This window comes from Pectinophora gossypiella, chromosome 13 (assembly GCF_024362695.1).
Source record: "Pectinophora gossypiella chromosome 13, ilPecGoss1.1, whole genome shotgun sequence".
NCBI lineage: Eukaryota > Metazoa > Arthropoda > Insecta > Lepidoptera > Gelechiidae > Pectinophora > Pectinophora gossypiella.
Window position 1 is genome coordinate 16,401,843 of NC_065416.1, and position 18,158 is coordinate 16,420,000.

The 18,158-nt window shown below is 48.9% G+C and overlaps 2 protein-coding genes across 2 annotated transcripts; both read left to right on the forward strand.

Annotated features, from left to right (window-relative positions):
• Positions 1-5,061: 5,061 nt before the first annotated feature.
• LOC126372040 (collagen alpha-1(I) chain-like) lies at positions 5,062-7,873 on the forward strand. Its single transcript, XM_050017541.1, has 3 exons — positions 5,062-5,102; positions 5,386-5,656; positions 7,802-7,873. Exons 1-3 carry the CDS (start codon positions 5,062-5,064, stop codon positions 7,871-7,873), a joined length of 384 nt encoding a protein of 127 aa, XP_049873498.1.
• Positions 7,874-12,649: 4,776 nt separating this feature from the next.
• On the forward strand, positions 12,650-13,446 carry LOC126372041 (cuticle collagen 19-like). Its single transcript, XM_050017543.1, has 3 exons — positions 12,650-12,690; positions 12,928-13,198; positions 13,312-13,446. The coding sequence occupies exons 1-3, from the start codon at positions 12,650-12,652 to the stop codon at positions 13,444-13,446; spliced, it is 447 nt and encodes a 148-aa protein (XP_049873500.1).
• The last annotated feature ends 4,712 nt before the right edge of the window (positions 13,447-18,158 follow it).

Below are 18,158 nucleotides of genomic sequence, written 5' to 3' on the forward strand. Positions count from 1 at the left end.
TGAAAACTGAAAGTACAAGACAACTTAGAAATAAAATGGGTGTAAAAATAAATTATTCATTAAACTTTTTGAGAGCATTAATAATAACCTTGACATAATTTACAAAAGATTGAATAGCCTCTTGTTTTTTAATGAGCTCAGTGAGCTGATAGGGGGGTACGCACAGAAATCGGCACATACTCTCGTGTTTAATTCGGTGTATTCCAAACGCAGGGCATTCCCGGAGAAGATGGTCGAGTGTTTGGGAAGTGGATTCGTCGCAAGGACAATGATCGTTGTCTTTGATCCGGAACCTATGCAAGTAAGCCTTATGAAAACCGTGGCCCGAAAGAAATTGGGTAAGTTGAAAGGAAGTTTCAGTACATTTTGCTAGTTCCCGAATGTCCTCTAGACTCGGCAGAATCCTCCTGGTGTGCTCCCCTTTGTCCGTGCTTTGATATCGGGCAAGCCAAAGTTCGAGTCCCCGACTCCTGATCCGTCCGGTAGCGTACGAAATGGGAAAGCGAGTATAGTCAGGGGCCCGATGTAATCTGGCAGCCAAGTTGGCCTCCCTGTCCGCGTCTTCGTTGCCAGACACACCGGAGTGGCCCTTGACCCAAGTTAATGTGATTGTGCAAGTATTTTTGTGATTGTGTATGATGTTGTGTATTTGTGTGACGAGTGGATGAGTGTTGTTTCTGTCGGCTATGGCGTGTAAAGAAGATAATGAGTCTGTGTGAATGGTTGCAAAACGGTATCTTTTTTCAGTGACCCACTCACATGCTCTAAGCAACGCGAGTAGTTCCGCCTGAAAAACGGTGCAGCTATTGTGGAGTTTAAACTTCCGAGAAGTTCTAGGCGGAGAGCGATCTGGGTCAAAGCACACAAACGCACAACCTACAGAGCCATCCTCTTGTTTGCTGCCGTCCGTGTACACTTGGACCATCGAAGAGCCATTGGGTCCAGTCTCCGGCAGATTGGGTATTGGTCGGAGATCTATTGTGACTCGGTCGGCAGGATGCAAGAGTTCTCGAATCGGGGTCGGCCTCTCCAAGGTAATGTCGTCGGGTAGATACTCGGTAGTTCCAGAAAGCTTAATTTGCTCCCTTTCCCACAACTCTAGAACCCGCAAATCCAGTGGGATGAAGCGCGCCAACGCGATAGCCATTGGTGTTGAGATGGTTCTAAAACCTCTGATGGCCCGAATGGCGAAGCCGCGCTGCACGCCCAGCAACTTTTTACGTACGTAACTTTTGTTCGCGACGTGCCCCCAGATACCGGCAGCGTATGCTACAATGGGCTCGATGACTTGTCGATAAATCGTTGCGATATTTTCCGGGTGTGGTCCCCAGGTGGGTCGGCAGAAGATGCACAGCTTGTTAAAAATCTTTGCCGCCTTATCAGTGATATACCGAACGTGTTCACGAAAAAGAAGCTTCTCATCAATCACTACCCCCAATAGCTTGATGTGGTGGGAAAAGGGCAACCTATGCCCATCCATGTCAATTTGGGCAGACTTAGCTTTAGGGGTGAACGCTATTAATTGCGTCTTAGTAGGACCGAATGTTAATTTGACGCTTCTACCCCACTCCGCAATGATCGTGAGAGCACGATTCGTGGCACTCTGCAGGTCCGCGACCCCCGCCGCCGTGACAACCAACAGGACATCATCCGCGAAGGCCTGCAGATGACACCCAGCAGGGAGCCGCGCATCCAGCAGCTCATCGAGAATAATGTTCCAGAGCACAGGTCCACAAGTGGAACCCTGGATGCAGCCTCTGGACATATCCTTCGCGACCCGATGTCCCGCGTAGTCCAGCTCCACCTCACGATCCCGGACATAATCGGTGATAAGTCCAAAGATGTTAGCAGGGCATCCAATTGTCCGGAGCCGATGAAATAGCGCTGGCCACCAAGCATTATCAAAGGCCGCCTTAATGTCGAGCGACACCATGACAGCCAGCTCATTATGCTCACGCGCTTGGCGAACTCTGTTTAGTGCAGTATCGATTGCCTCCACGGTATTGGTCTGTTCTTTAAACCCAAACTGTAGATTGTTCAGTTTGCCATCGCGAGAGGCGCAATAGGTCACTCTCTTGATAAACAGCTTTTCAAGAAGCTTGCCGAACACAGGTATGAGACCTATCGGGCGGAAGGATCCCAGCTCATTGTAGTTTGACTTACCCGGCTTTGGAATAATACGTACACAAGCCCTTTTCCACTGACGGGGGAAGTGCTGGAGGCTGAGGCACCTGTTCATAACTTGTGTGATTAATTTTGGGTACTCCCTGCTGAATTGAAAGCAGATGTCAGCGGTAAGGTGGTCATGGCCTGGTGCTTTAGCCGGGTTCATGTACCTCAGGTACTCCAGAACCTCCTCCTCAGCAAAGGGAGGGTCGTCCGGGGTATCCGGAAAATCAAAGAACTGAGATCTCAATTGATGGTGTCTAGTCTCGATGTCCACAGAATCATCTGGATAAAAGTGATCCAGAAGTGCCCGAGCTGTTTCCTCACCACTGGTGGTAAATCGCCCCCCGATGTTGAGGGTGGCCGGTGGCTGTCTAGGGGTAGTTTCCTTGAGGAGTCTGTTGGTAAGCGACCAGACGTTTTCTTTGGTCTGCAATTGGCAAAAGTCTCTGAAACTTCGAGTGGACTCCTCTCGAAGCTTATGCGCGTACAGATCCTTCTTCGTCTGCCGCTCAGCCAACAGATCCCCCAAGGGCAAACCCCTTCGATTTGCGTCGTGGATCTGACGATGCAATCGCACCACCTCCATCTTGGTCCTCTCCAGATCCTCACTCCACCATGGTGGTTTGTATTTGAATCCGCCACCGCTGATCCGCATTGATGCGTCACAAGCCGCGTGAATGACTCCCGTGAGGTCACCGATGAAATCATCCAGCTCACTAGGGCTCATCTCAGGTATTATCCTGTCCAACAAATTGGAGTTCGCCATGTGGGAGTGTAATGCTTCCTTGAAGACCGGCCAGCAGGCCTTATCGGCTTTGTACTTGAAGGTGGATCCTCGCGTACACTCTCTGCGGGTACGCGCGCCCGAGATGGAGAATTCTATGGCATTGTGCTGCGAAGAGGGGCATATGTCGAAGTTCACTCTCCAACCCTTGACATTCATGGAAACGTCAGCCGACGCGAAGGTGATGTCGATGATGGATTTCCTTAAACGACCATGCGTAATCGTTTCAAATGTGGGTGTGGTGCCTACGTTGCATACATGCATGCCGTTACCGTGTATGACGTCAACAATATCCCTGCCGCGTGGGTTGGTGATATCGCTACCCCAGATGGGATGCCAACCATTGAGGTCCCCTCCCACAACCCGGCGAGCTCCGTTCGTAGCATGAAGGAAGAAATCAAGTTTGTTCAAGGTGTCTGACTCATCATGGTTGGGTTCAGCGTAAACCGAGGCTAAATATATCCTACTGTTATCCGCTTGTAAAAGTTGAACTACGCATAAATTCCCGCTTGAAAATTGTGACATGCTTAGAACGGTTCCATAATCGCGCTTAACAAAGATGCAGGCCTTGACCCGTCCGCCATTGGAATATTGGTGAATATCTAAACCTGGTATAGACTTGACTGTGTCTCCAGAGCCAGTATATGGCTCAGATACAAGAGCAAGTTGGAACTTGCCAGCCATGAAGGACCGAACAAGTTCGTGCTGACTATGCTTGGACCTATCTAAATTACACTGTACTATCTTGATACTATTCAGATCCATAATCAATACGATTAGATATTCTATCCTTCATGGCTCGCAGTCGGGGGCAATTAACAGAGGTAGCTCTGTGCTGCACATTCTGGGTGGCCTTAAACTTATTGTTGTGTGTCGTGCAGTTGACACACTTAGGGGTGCCTCGTTTCTCCCTAACCGGACAGCTCTCCACCTGATGGGCGGGGTCCGCGCAATAAGCACATGGAGAGGAGTCAGCCGAGCACTTGGCCCGAGTGTGGCCAAACTGAAGACACTTAAAACATTGCCGGAAGGGCGAGAAGTCTTCAACATGAGTACGCTGATGGTCTATCCTAACCTTGCCCATATCCATGAGCCGACGCCAGACCCTGGGATGTGTGATAAAAACGGCATTGTACAAAGCTGGGTTGCGATTATTGCGTTTAAATCGGAGCTTGAGGTCATCAACCTCCCTAACTAAACCCTGAAGCTCCTCATTCTGCCCCTGTATAATGACCACTAACTGATCCGCCGGGATATCACCGGGAATGCCCTTGACTATAACCATGGGACGGAGAGTATGTGCAGGTTCAGCGCTTACCTCTTTAGAGCCCTGGAGGCGGCCGAGGGCGTCGTCGCGTTCCTGTGCATTCTGGAACTCCACTCGCAGTTTATTGTTGGAGACTGGCTGGATCTTCAATGGCGCGTACTTGGTCCGCTTGAAGTCGGCTCCACGGCGTAGCGACTCGACGACCTCCTGCCTGGACTTGAGAGGAGCCGTCGGTGTGACGATGATGGCGGGCCTCGTGATAGGTATCGAGGGGGCGGGGATAGGCGCGGGCGCGCTAGCATCCGCATTGGTCCAAGCGGGTCGCGCGTGCTTCGCAATACCCCCGGCAACCTCGCTGTAGGTGAGGCGCGCAGCAGGTGTTGGTAGCTGGCTTTTTGTGAGTGTTTTGGTGATCTTCCTCACTTCCTCGCGCACGCAGTCGACAATTTCTTTTTTAAAATCCTCGCGTGCCGTAGGAGAAATTGGTTCCAGTGTATGGGGGCTTCGGCCCGCAGCTGAGGTGTTAGTGCTGGCCTTGATGAGGGTCGGAAGAATCCTAGTGGCCCCCCTTATGTCCTCAGCCGTTTTGGTGATGAGTCGCTTGTTGGCCGCTGTGACGCTCTTGCCTTCATTAACTGCCTTGATGATGCGAGCAGTCATGTCCTCCAGAGTGGTTAGATATGAGTCCACGTCCCGGATACAGAATATGCCCTCAGCCTGAGTGGTGGGCCCCCCTCCCTTAGATGTAGCAGGGGGGGGTGAGCGACTCGAGTTTACCGAAAGAGCATCGAGGAAGGCCGCCTCCGGCGCCTCGGGTTCCATTTGGCCTGGTTCGTCCATAATGGTGCAGTCGCTGGTCTGCGACATCGATGTCCCCAGCTTGTAGGTGTTTGTTGCACCGATCACTAAAGTCACTTGCACTAATCACCTAAGACACTGAGGTTGCACTAGTCACCTAAGTCACTGAGATTGCACAAGTCGCCGCGGCCGGCAGGACTCGGCAGGACCGGCCGGCAGGACTCGGCAGGACCGGCCGGCAGGACTCGGCAGGACCGGCCGGCAGGACTCGGCAGGACCGGCCGGCAGGACTCGACAGGACCGGCCGGCAGGACTCGGCAGGACCGGCCGGCAGGACTCGGCAGGACCGGCCGGCAGGACTCGGCAGGACCGGCCGGCAGGACTGGCCGGCAGGACTGGCCGGCAGGACTCGGCAGGGCCGGCCGGACTCGGCAGGGCCGGCCGGCAGGACCGGTCGGCAGGACCCGGCAGGGCCGGCCGACAGGACCGGTCGGCAGGACCGGTTGGCAGGACCGGCCGGCAGGGGCGGCCGGCAGGGCTGGCCGGCAGGATCAGCCGGCAGGGGCGGCAGGACCCGGCAGGACCAGCCGGCAGGGGTCAGCAGGACCCGGCAGGGGCGGCAGGACCAGCCGGCAGGGGTCGGCAGGGGTGACAGGACCAGCCGGCAGGGGTCGGCCGGGGTGGCAGGACCAGCCGGCAGGGGTCGGCCGGGGTGGCAGGACCAGCCGGCAGGGGTCGGCCAGGGTGGCAGGACCAGCCGGCAGGGGTCGGCAGGGACGGCAGGACCGGCCGGCAGGGTTCGGCAGGGACGGCAGGACCGGCCGGCAGGAGTGGCAGGACGCGGCAGGGTGGCAGGGCCGGCAGGATATCTCGCACTGTACACTAGTGATCCCTCCGGCGGTCGGGAACCGACTGATGGTTAGGTTAGGTTAGGTTAGGTTAGGTTAGGTTAGGTTAGGTTAGGTTAGGTTAGGTTAGGTTAGGTTAGGTTAGGTTAGGTTAGGTTAGGTTAGGTTAGGTTAGGTTAGGTTAGGTTAGGTTAGGTTAGGTTAGGTTAGGTTAGGTTAGGTTAGGTTAGGTTAGGTTAGGTTAGGTTAGGTTAGGTTAGGTTAGGTTAGGTTAGGTTAGGTTAGGTTAGGTTAGGTTAGGTTAGGTTAGGTTAGGTTAGGTTAGGTTAGGTTAGGTTAGGTTAGGTTAGGTTAGGTTAGGTTAGGTTAGGTTAGGTTAGGTTAGGTTAGGTTAGGTTAGGTTAGGTTAGGTTAGGTTAGGTTAGGTTAGGTTAGGTTAGGTTAGGTTAGGTTAGGTTAGGTTAGGTTAGGTTAGGTTAGGTTAGGTTAGGTTAGGTTAGGTTAGGTTAGGTTAGGTTAGGTTAGGTTAGGTTAGGTTAGGTTAGGTTAGGTTAGGTTAGGTTAGGTTAGGTTAGGTTAGGTTAGGTTAGGTTAGGTTAGGTTAGGTTAGGTTAGGTTAGGTTAGGTTAGGTTAGGTTAGGTTAGGTTAGGTTAGGTTAGGTTAGGTTAGGTTAGGTTAGGTTAGGTTAGGTTAGGTTAGGTTAGGTTAGGTTAGGTTAGGTTAGGTTAGGTTAGGTTAGGTTAGGTTAGGTTAGGTTAGGTTAGGTTAGGTTAGGTTAGGTTAGGTTAGGTTAGGTTAGGTTAGGTTAGGTTAGGTTAGGTTAGGTTAGGTTAGGTTAGGTTAGGTTAGGTTAGGTTAGGTTAGGTTAGGTTAGGTTAGGTTAGGTTAGGTTAGGTTAGGTTAGGTTAGGTTAGGTTAGGTTAGGTTAGGTTAGGTTAGGTTAGGTTAGGTTAGGTTAGGTTAGGTTAGGTTAGGTTAGGTTAGGTTAGGTTAGGTTAGGTTAGGTTAGGTTAGGTTAGGTTAGGTTAGGTTAGGTTAGGTTAGGTTAGGTTAGGTTAGGTTAGGTTAGGTTAGGTTTGGTTAGGTTAGGTTTGGTTAGGTTAGGTTAGGTTAGGTTTGGTTAGGTTAGGTTAGGTTAGGTTAGGTTAGGTTAGGTTAGGTTAGGTTTTTTTTTTTTTTTTTTTTTTTTTTTTTTTTTTTTTTTTTTTTTGTTTTCTCCCGAGGGTTATGACCGCCCTCGAGAGGACTATATTCTGGTCTTAATAACATTAAACACAGAGTTTAGAATTGCATGCCTTAGACTAAGTTAAAATAAGTACTGGCTATCAATATGTTGTGAACCTTCAGGGACCCCGCTATTGGATACGGTGACCCTTTCAGTTCACAACGGTGAAAGAACATAATAACATATACACTTATAAACTATTACAATTATATAAAACTAAACTATATTATATAAAATTTACTGAAAGGATAAATTATATGTTAATTAGCACAAACAAAACAAAATCAACTATGAAATTTAATACACTTATTATTTATAACAAAGCAATATTGAACAAAAGTTATAAAAACAATCAAAATGAAACCACTATTGATACAAGAAAACACAATTCTAGGACATAAGATTTCGGGTGTCCCGACTACTATTTTGGTAAACTAACTTAATAGTGTAAACACAATGAGTAAAGAAATGTAAAATATAAGAGTAAAAATAACTATGAAAACTGAAAGTACAAGACAACTTAGAAGTAAAATGGGTGTAAAAATAAATTATTCATTAAACTTTTTGAGAGCATTAATAATAACCTTGACATAATTTACAAAAGATTGAATAGCCTCTTGTTTTTTAATGAGCTCAGTGAGCTGATAGGGGGGTACGCACAGAAATCGGCACATACTCTCGTGTTTAATTCGGTGTATTCCAAACGCAGGGCATTCCCGGAGAAGATGGTCGAGTGTTTGGGAAGTGGATTCGTCGCAAGGACAATGATCGTTGTCTTTGATCCGGAACCTATGCAAGTAAGCCTTATGAAAACCGTGGCCCGAAAGAAATTGGGTAAGTTGAAAGGAAGTTTCAGTACATTTTGCTAGTTCCCGAATGTCCTCTAGACTCGGCAGAATCCTCCTGGTGTGCTCCCCTTTGTCCGTGCTTTGATATCGGGCAAGCCAAAGTTCGAGTCCCCGACTCCTGATCCGTCCGGTAGCGTACGAAATGGGAAAGCGAGTATAGTCAGGGGCCCGATGTAATCTGGCAGCCAAGTTGGCCTCCCTGTCCGCGTCTTCGTTGCCAGACACACCGGAGTGGCCCTTGACCCAAGTTAATGTGATTGTGCAAGTATTTTTGTGATTGTGTATGATGTTGTGTATTTGTGTGACGAGTGGATGAGTGTTGTTTCTGTCGGCTATGGCGTGTAAAGAAGATAATGAGTCTGTGTGAATGGTTGCAAAACGGTATCTTTTTTCAGTGACCCACTCACATGCTCTAAGCAACGCGAGTAGTTCCGCCTGAAAAACGGTGCAGCTATTGTGGAGTTTAAACTTCCGAGAAGTTCTAGGCGGAGAGCGATCTGGGTCAAAGCACACAAACGCACAACCTACAGAGCCATCCTCTTGTTTGCTGCCGTCCGTGTACACTTGGACCATCGAAGAGCCATTGGGTCCAGTCTCCGGCAGATTGGGTATTGGTCGGAGATCTATTGTGACTCGGTCGGCAGGATGCAAGAGTTCTCGAATCGGGGTCGGCCTCTCCAAGGTAATGTCGTCGGGTAGATACTCGGTAGTTCCAGAAAGCTTAATTTGCTCCCTTTCCCACAACTCTAGAACCCGCAAATCCAGTGGGATGAAGCGCGCCAACGCGATAGCCATTGGTGTTGAGATGGTTCTAAAACCTCTGATGGCCCGAATGGCGAAGCCGCGCTGCACGCCCAGCAACTTTTTACGTACGTAACTTTTGTTCGCGACGTGCCCCCAGATACCGGCAGCGTATGCTACAATGGGCTCGATGACTTGTCGATAAATCGTTGCGATATTTTCCGGGTGTGGTCCCCAGGTGGGTCGGCAGAAGATGCACAGCTTGTTAAAAATCTTTGCCGCCTTATCAGTGATATACCGAACGTGTTCACGAAAAAGAAGCTTCTCATCAATCACTACCCCCAATAGCTTGATGTGGTGGGAAAAGGGCAACCTATGCCCATCCATGTCAATTTGGGCAGACTTAGCTTTAGGGGTGAACGCTATTAATTGCGTCTTAGTAGGACCGAATGTTAATTTGACGCTTCTACCCCACTCCGCAATGATCGTGAGAGCACGATTCGTGGCACTCTGCAGGTCCGCGACCCCCGCCGCCGTGACAACCAACAGGACATCATCCGCGAAGGCCTGCAGATGACACCCAGCAGGGAGCCGCGCATCCAGCAGCTCATCGAGAATAATGTTCCAGAACACAGGTCCACAAGTGGAACCCTGGATGCAGCCTCTGGACATATCCTTCGCGACCCGATGTCCCGCGTAGTCCAGCTCCACCTCACGATCCCGGACATAATCGGTGATAAGTCCAAAGATGTTAGCAGGGCATCCAATTGTCCGGAGCCGATGAAATAGCGCTGGCCACCAAGCATTATCAAAGGCCGCCTTAATGTCGAGCGACACCATGACAGCCAGCTCATTATGCTCACGCGCTTGGCGAACTCTGTTTAGTGCAGTATCGATTGCCTCCACGGTATTGGTCTGTTCTTTAAACCCAAACTGTAGATTGTTCAGTTTGCCATCGCGAGAGGCGCAATAGGTCACTCTCTTGATAAACAGCTTTTCAAGAAGCTTGCCGAACACAGGTATGAGACCTATCGGGCGGAAGGATACCAGCTCATTGTAGTTTGACTTACCCGGCTTTGGAATAATACGTACACAAGCCCTTTTCCACTGACGGGGGAAGTGCTGGAGGCTGAGGCACCTGTTCATAACTTGTGTGATTAATTTTGGGTACTCCCTGCTGAATTGAAAGCAGATGTCAGCGGTAAGGTGGTCATGGCCTGGTGCTTTAGCCGGGTTCATGTACCTCAGGTACTCCAGAACCTCCTCCTCAGCAAAGGGAGGGTCGTCCGGGGTATCCGGAAAATCAAAGAACTGAGATCTCAATTGATGGTGTCTAGTCTCGATGTCCACAGAATCATCTGGATAAAAGTGATCCAGAAGTGCCCGAGCTGTTTCCTCACCACTGGTGGTAAATCGCCCCCCGATGTTGAGGGTGGCCGGTGGCTGTCTAGGGGTAGTTTCCTTGAGGAGTCTGTTGGTAAGCGACCAGACGTTTTCTTTGGTCTGCAATTGGCAAAAGTCTCTGAAACTTCGAGTGGACTCCTCTCGAAGCTTATGCGCGTACAGATCCTTCTTCGTCTGCCGCTCAGCCAACAGATCCCCCAAGGGCAAACCCCTTCGATTTGCGTCGTGGATCTGACGATGCAATCGCACCACCTCCATCTTGGTCCTCTCCAGATCCTCACTCCACCATGGTGGTTTGTATTTGAATCCGCCACCGCTGATCCGCATTGATGCGTCACAAGCCGCGTGAATGACTCCCGTGAGGTCACCGATGAAATCATCCAGCTCACTAGGGCTCATCTCAGGTATTATCCTGTCCAACAAATTGGAGTTCGCCATGTGGGAGTGTAATGCTTCCTTGAAGACCGGCCAGCAGGCCTTATCGGCTTTGTACTTGAAGGTGGATCCTCGCGTACACTCTCTGCGGGTACGCGCGCCCGAGATGGAGAATTCTATGGCATTGTGCTGCGAAGAGGGGCATATGTCGAAGTTCACTCTCCAACCCTTGACATTCATGGAAACGTCAGCCGACGCGAAGGTGATGTCGATGATGGATTTCCTTAAACGACCATGCGTAATCGTTTCAAATGTGGGTGTGGTGCCTACGTTGCATACATGCATGCCGTTACCGTGTATGACGTCAACAATATCCCTGCCGCGTGGGTTGGTGATATCGCTACCCCAGATGGGATGCCAACCATTGAGGTCCCCTCCCACAACCCGGCGAGCTCCGTTCGTAGCATGAAGGAAGAAATCAAGTTTGTTCAAGGTGTCTGACTCATCATGGTTGGGTTCAGCGTAAACCGAGGCTAAATATATCCTACTGTTATCCGCTTGTAAAAGTTGAACTACGCATAAATTCCCGCTTGAAAATTGTGACATGCTTAGAACGGTTCCATAATCGCGCTTAACAAAGATGCAGGCCTTGACCCGTCCGCCATTGGAATATTGGTGAATATCTAAACCTGGTATAGACTTGACTGTGTCTCCAGAGCCAGTATATGGCTCAGATACAAGAGCAAGTTGGAACTTGCCAGCCATGAAGGACCGAACAAGTTCGTGCTGACTATGCTTGGACCTATCTAAATTACACTGTACTATCTTGATACTATTCAGATCCATAATCAATACGATTAGATATTCTGTCCTTCATGGCTCGCAGTCGGGGGCAATTAACAGAGGTAGCTCTGTGCTGCACATTCTGGGTGGCCTTAAACTTATTGTTGTGTGTCGTGCAGTTGACACACTTAGGGGTGCCTCGTTTCTCCCTAACCGGACAGCTCTCCACCTGATGGGCGGGGTCCGCGCAATAAGCACATGGAGAGGAGTCAGCCGAGCACTTGGCCCGAGTGTGGCCAAACTGAAGACACTTAAAACATTGCCGGAAGGGCGAGAAGTCTTCAACATGAGTACGCTGATGGTCTATCCTAACCTTGCCCATATCCATGAGCCGACGCCAGACCCTGGGATGTGTGATAAAAACGGCATTGTACAAAGCTGGGTTGCGATTATTGCGTTTAAATCGGAGCTTGAGGTCATCAACCTCCCTAACTAAACCCTGAAGCTCCTCATTCTGCCCCTGTATAATGACCACTAACTGATCCGCCGGGATATCACCGGGAATGCCCTTGACTATAACCATGGGACGGAGAGTATGTGCAGGTTCAGCGCTTACCTCTTTAGAGCCCTGGAGGCGGCCGAGGGCGTCGTCGCGTTCCTGTGCATTCTGGAACTCCACTCGCAGTTTATTGTTGGAGACTGGCTGGATCTTCAATGGCGCGTACTTGGTCCGCTTGAAGTCGGCTCCACGGCGTAGCGACTCGACGACCTCCTGCCTGGACTTGAGAGGAGCCGTCGGTGTGACGATGATGGCGGGCCTCGTGATAGGTATCGAGGGGGCGGGGATAGGCGCGGGCGCGCTAGCATCCGCATTGGTCCAAGCGGGTCGCGCGTGCTTCGCAATACCCCCGGCAACCTCGCTGTAGGTGAGGCGCGCAGCAGGTGTTGGTAGCTGGCTTTTTGTGAGTGTTTTGGTGATCTTCCTCACTTCCTCGCGCACGCAGTCGACAATTTCTTTTTTAAAATCCTCGCGTGCCGTAGGAGAAATTGGTTCCAGTGTATGGGGGCTTCGGCCCGCAGCTGAGGTGTTAGTGCTGGCCTTGATGAGGGTCGGAAGAATCCTAGTGGCCCCCCTTATGTCCTCAGCCGTTTTGGTGATGAGTCGCTTGTTGGCCGCTGTGACGCTCTTGCCTTCATTAACTGCCTTGATGATGCGAGCAGTCATGTCCTCCAGAGTGGTTAGATATGAGTCCACGTCCCGGATACAGAATATGCCCTCAGCCTGAGTGGTGGGCCCCCCTCCCTTAGATGTAGCAGGGGGGGGTGAGCGACTCGAGTTTACCGAAAGAGCATCGAGGAAGGCCGCCTCCGGCGCCTCGGGTTCCATTTGGCCTGGTTCGTCCATAATGGTGCAGTCGCTGGTCTGCGACATCGATGTCCCCAGCTTGTAGGTGTTTGTTGCACCGATCACTAAAGTCACTTGCACTAATCACCTAAGACACTGAGGTTGCACTAGTCACCTAAGTCACTGAGATTGCACAAGTCGCCGCGGCCGGCAGGACTCGGCAGGACCGGCCGGCAGGACTCGGCAGGACCGGCCGGCAGGACTCGGCAGGACCGGCCGGCAGGACTCGGCAGGACCGGCCGGCAGGACTCGGCAGGACCGGCCGGCAGGACTCGGCAGGACCGGCCGGCAGGACTGGCCGGCAGGACTGGCCGGCAGGACTCGGCAGGGCCGGCCGGACTCGGCAGGGCCGGCCGGCAGGACCCGGCAGGGCCGGCCGACAGGACCGGTCGGCAGGACCGGTTGGCAGGACCGGCCGGCAGGGGCGGCCGGCAGGACTGGCCGGCAGGATCAGCCGGCAGGGGCGGCCGGCAGGGGCGGCAGGACCCGGCAGGACCAGCCGGCAGGGGTCAGCAGGACCCGGCAGGGGCGGCAGGACCAGCCGGCAGGGGTCGGCAGGGGTGGCAGGACCAGCCGGCAGGGGTCGGCCGGGGTGGCAGGACCAGCCGGCAGGGGTCGGCCGGGGTGGCAGGACCAGCCGGCAGGGGTCGGCCAGGGTGGCAGGACCAGCCGGCAGGGGTCGGCAGGGACGGCAGGACCGGCCGGCAGGGTTCGGCAGGGACGGCAGGACCGGCCGGCAGGAGTGGCAGGACGCGGCAGGGTGGCAGGGCCGGCAGGATATCTCGCACTGTACACTAGTGATCCCTCCGGCGGTCGGGAACCGACTGATGGTTAGGTTAGGTTAGGTTAGGTTAGGTTAGGTTAGGTTAGGTTAGGTTAGGTTAGGTTAGGTTAGGTTAGGTTAGGTTAGGTTAGGTTAGGTTAGGTTAGGTTAGGTTAGGTTAGGTTAGGTTAGGTTAGGTTAGGTTAGGTTAGGTTAGGTTAGGTTAGGTTAGGTTAGGTTAGGTTAGGTTAGGTTAGGTTAGGTTAGGTTAGGTTAGGTTAGGTTAGGTTAGGTTAGGTTAGGTTAGGTTAGGTTAGGTTAGGTTAGGTTAGGTTAGGTTAGGTTAGGTTAGGTTAGGTTAGGTTAGGTTAGGTTAGGTTAGGTTAGGTTAGGTTAGGTTAGGTTAGGTTAGGTTAGGTTAGGTTAGGTTAGGTTAGGTTAGGTTAGGTTAGGTTAGGTTAGGTTAGGTTAGGTTAGGTTAGGTTAGGTTAGGTTAGGTTAGGTTAGGTTAGGTTAGGTTAGGTTAGGTTAGGTTAGGTTAGGTTAGGTTAGGTTAGGTTAGGTTAGGTTAGGTTAGGTTAGGTTAGGTTAGGTTAGGTTAGGTTAGGTTAGGTTAGGTTAGGTTAGGTTAGGTTAGGTTAGGTTAGGTTAGGTTAGGTTAGGTTAGGTTAGGTTAGGTTAGGTTAGGTTAGGTTAGGTTAGGTTAGGTTAGGTTAGGTTAGGTTAGGTTAGGTTAGGTTAGGTTAGGTTAGGTTAGGTTAGGTTAGGTTAGGTTAGGTTAGGTTAGGTTAGGTTAGGTTAGGTTAGGTTAGGTTAGGTTAGGTTAGGTTAGGTTAGGTTAGGTTAGGTTAGGTTAGGTTAGGTTAGGTTAGGTTAGGTTAGGTTAGGTTAGGTTAGGTTAGGTTAGGTTAGGTTAGGTTAGGTTAGGTTAGGTTAGGTTAGGTTAGGTTAGGTTAGGTTAGGTTAGGTTAGGTTAGGTTAGGTTAGGTTAGGTTAGGTTAGGTTAGGTTAGGTTAGGTTAGGTTAGGTTAGGTTAGGTTAGGTTAGGTTAGGTTAGGTTAGGTTAGGTTAGGTTAGGTTAGGTTAGGTTAGGTTAGGTTAGGTTAGGTTAGGTTAGGTTAGGTTAGGTTAGGTTAGGTTAGGTTAGGTTAGGTTAGGTTAGGTTAGGTTAGGTTAGGTTAGGTTAGGTTAGGTTAGGTTAGGTTAGGTTAGGTTAGGTTAGGTTAGGTTAGGTTAGGTTAGGTTAGGTTAGGTTAGGTTAGGTTAGGTTAGGTTAGGTTAGGTTAGGTTAGGTTAGGTTAGGTTAGGTTAGGTTAGGTTAGGTTAGGTTAGGTTAGGTTAGGTTAGGTTAGGTTAGGTTAGGTTAGGTTAGGTTAGGTTAGGTTAGGTTAGGTTAGGTTAGGTTAGGTTAGGTTAGGTTAGGTTAGGTTAGGTTAGGTTAGGTTAGGTTAGGTTAGGTTAGGTTAGGTTAGGTTAGGTTAGGTTAGGTTAGGTTAGGTTAGGTTAGGTTAGGTTAGGTTAGGTTAGGTTAGGTTAGGTTAGGTTAGGTTAGGTTAGGTTAGGTTAGGTTAGGTTAGGTTAGGTTAGGTTAGGTTAGGTTAGGTTAGGTTAGGTTAGGTTAGGTTAGGTTAGGTTAGGTTAGGTTAGGTTAGGTTAGGTTAGGTTAGGTTAGGTTAGGTTAGGTTAGGTTAGGTTAGGTTAGGTTAGGTTAGGTTAGGTTAGGTTAGGTTAGGTTAGGTTAGGTTAGGTTAGGTTAGGTTAGGTTAGGTTAGGTTAGGTTAGGTTAGGTTAGGTTAGGTTAGGTTAGGTTAGGTTAGGTTAGGTTAGGTTAGGTTAGGTTAGGTTAGGTTAGGTTAGGTTAGGTTAGGTTAGGTTAGGTTAGGTTAGGTTAGGTTAGGTTAGGTTAGGTTAGGTTAGGTTAGGTTAGGTTAGGTTAGGTTAGGTTAGGTTAGGTTAGGTTAGGTTAGGTTAGGTTAGGTTAGGTTAGGTTAGGTTAGGTTAGGTTAGGTTAGGTTAGGTTAGGTTAGGTTAGGTTAGGTTAGGTTAGGTTAGGTTAGGTTAGGTTAGGTTAGGTTAGGTTAGGTTAGGTTAGGTTAGGTTAGGTTAGGTTAGGTTAGGTTAGGTTAGGTTAGGTTAGGTTAGGTTAGGTTAGGTTAGGTTAGGTTAGGTTAGGTTAGGTTAGGTTAGGTTAGGTTAGGTTAGGTTAGGTTAGGTTAGGTTAGGTTAGGTTAGGTTAGGTTAGGTTAGGTTAGGTTAGGTTAGGTTAGGTTAGGTTAGGTTAGGTTAGGTTAGGTTAGGTTAGGTTAGGTTAGGTTAGGTTAGGTTAGGTTAGGTTAGGTTAGGTTAGGTTAGGTTAGGTTAGGTTAGGTTAGGTTAGGTTAGGTTAGGTTAGGTTAGGTTAGGTTAGGTTAGGTTAGGTTAGGTTAGGTTAGGTTAGGTTAGGTTAGGTTAGGTTAGGTTAGGTTAGGTTAGGTTAGGTTAGGTTAGGTTAGGTTAGGTTAGGTTAGGTTAGGTTAGGTTAGGTTAGGTTAGGTTAGGTTAGGTTAGGTTAGGTTAGGTTAGGTTAGGTTAGGTTAGGTTAGGTTAGGTTAGGTTAGGTTAGGTTAGGTTAGGTTAGGTTAGGTTAGGTTAGGTTAGGTTAGGTTAGGTTAGGTTAGGTTAGGTTAGGTTAGGTTAGGTTAGGTTAGGTTAGGTTAGGTTAGGTTAGGTTAGGTTAGGTTAGGTTAGGTTAGGTTAGGTTAGGTTAGGTTAGGTTAGGTTAGGTTAGGTTAGGTTAGGTTAGGTTAGGTTAGGTTAGGTTAGGTTAGGTTAGGTTAGGTTAGGTTAGGTTAGGTTAGGTTAGGTTAGGTTAGGTTAGGTTAGGTTAGGTTAGGTTAGGTTAGGTTAGGTTAGGTTAGGTTAGGTTAGGTTAGGTTAGGTTAGGTTAGGTTAGGTTAGGTTAGGTTAGGTTAGGTTAGGTTAGGTTAGGTTAGGTTAGGTTAGGTTAGGTTAGGTTAGGTTAGGTTAGGTTAGGTTAGGTTAGGTTAGGTTAGGTTAGGTTAGGTTAGGTTAGGTTAGGTTAGGTTAGGTTAGGTTAGGTTAGGTTAGGTTAGGTTAGGTTAGGTTAGGTTAGGTTAGGTTAGGTTAGGTTAGGTTAGGTTAGGTTAGGTTAGGTTAGGTTAGGTTAGGTTAGGTTAGGTTAGGTTAGGTTAGGTTAGGTTAGGTTAGGTTAGGTTAGGTTAGGTTAGGTTAGGTTAGGTTAGGTTAGGTTAGGTTAGGTTAGGTTAGGTTAGGTTAGGTTAGGTTAGGTTAGGTTAGGTTAGGTTAGGTTAGGTTAGGTTAGGTTAGGTTAGGTTAGGTTAGGTTAGGTTAGGTTAGGTTAGGTTAGGTTAGGTTAGGTTAGGTTAGGTTAGGTTAGGTTAGGTTAGGTTAGGTTAGGTTAGGTTAGGTTAGGTTAGGTTAGGTTAGGTTAGGTTAGGTTAGGTTAGGTTAGGTTAGGTTAGGTTAGGTTAGGTTAGGTTAGGTTAGGTTAGGTTAGGTTAGGTTAGGTTAGGTTAGGTTAGGTTAGGTTAGGTTAGGTTAGGTTAGGTTAGGTTAGGTTAGGTTAGGTTAGGTTAGGTTAGGTTAGGTTAGGTTAGGTTAGGTTAGGTTAGGTTAGGTTAGGTTAGGTTAGGTTAGGTTAGGTTAGGTTAGGTTAGGTTAGGTTAGGTTAGGTTAGGTTAGGTTAGGTTAGGTTAGGTTAGGTTAGGTTAGGTTAGGTTAGGTTAGGTTAGGTTAGGTTAGGTTAGGTTAGGTTAGGTTAGGTTAGGTTAGGTTAGGTTAGGTTAGGTTAGGTTAGGTTAGGTTAGGTTAGGTTAGGTTAGGTTAGGTTAGGTTAGGTTAGGTTAGGTTAGGTTAGGTTAGGTTAGGTTAGGTTAGGTTAGGTTAGGTTAGGTTAGGTTAGGTTAGGTTAGGTTAGGTTAGGTTAGGTTAGGTTAGGTTAGGTTAGGTTAGGTTAGGTTAGGTTAGGTTAGGTTAGGTTAGGTTAGGTTAGGTTAGGTTAGGTTAGGTTAGGTTAGGTTAGGTTAGGTTAGGTTAGGTTAGGTTAGGTTAGGTTAGGTTAGGTTAGGTTAGGTTAGGTTAGGTTAGGTTAGGTTAGGTTAGGTTAGGTTAGGTTAGGTTAGGTTAGGTTAGGTTAGGTTAGGTTAGGTTAGGTTAGGTTAGGTTAGGTTAGGTTAGGTTAGGTTAGGTTAGGTTAGGTTAGGTTAGGTTAGGTTAGGTTAGGTTAGGTTAGGTTAGGTTAGGTTAGGTTAGGTTAGGTTAGGTTAGGTTAGGTTAGGTTAGGTTAGGTTAGGTTAGGTTAGGTTAGGTTAGGTTAGGTTAGGTTAGGTTAGGTTAGGTTAGGTTAGGTTAGGTTAGGTTAGGTTAGGTTAGGTTAGGTTAGGTTAGGTTAGGTTAGGTTAGGTTAGGTTAGGTTAGGTTAGGTTAGGTTAGGTTAGGTTAGGTTAGGTTAGGTTAGGTTAGGTTAGGTTAGGTTAGGTTAGGTTAGGTTAGGTTAGGTTAGGTTAGGTTAGGTTAGGTTAGGTTAGGTTAGGTTAGGTTAGGTTAGGTTAGGTTAGGTTAGGTTAGGTTAGGTTAGGTTAGGTTAGGTTAGGTTAGGTTAGGTTAGGTTAGGTTAGGTTAGGTTAGGTTAGGTTAGGTTAGGTTAGGTTAGGTTAGGTTAGGTTAGGTTAGGTTAGGTTAGGTTAGGTTAGGTTAGGTTAGGTTAGGTTAGGTTAGGTTAGGTTAG

Bases quoted from the DNA above. Each gene is read 5' to 3' on its own strand.
- LOC126372040 (XM_050017541.1), top strand. From the start codon at position 5,062: ATGGTGCAGTCGCTGGTCTGCGACATCGATGTCCCCAGCTT. The intron at 5,103-5,385 runs GTAGGTGTTTGT...AGGACTCGGCAG, and splicing joins GACATCGATGTCCCCAGCTT to GACCGGCCGGCAGGACTGGC. The intron at 5,657-7,801 runs GTCGGCAGGGGT...TTCCAAACGCAG, and splicing joins GGCAGGACCAGCCGGCAGGG to GGCATTCCCGGAGAAGATGG.
- LOC126372041 (XM_050017543.1), top strand. From the start codon at position 12,650: ATGGTGCAGTCGCTGGTCTGCGACATCGATGTCCCCAGCTT. The intron at 12,691-12,927 runs GTAGGTGTTTGT...AGGACTCGGCAG, and splicing joins GACATCGATGTCCCCAGCTT to GACCGGCCGGCAGGACTGGC. The intron at 13,199-13,311 runs GTCGGCAGGGGT...CCAGGGTGGCAG, and splicing joins GGCAGGACCAGCCGGCAGGG to GACCAGCCGGCAGGGGTCGG.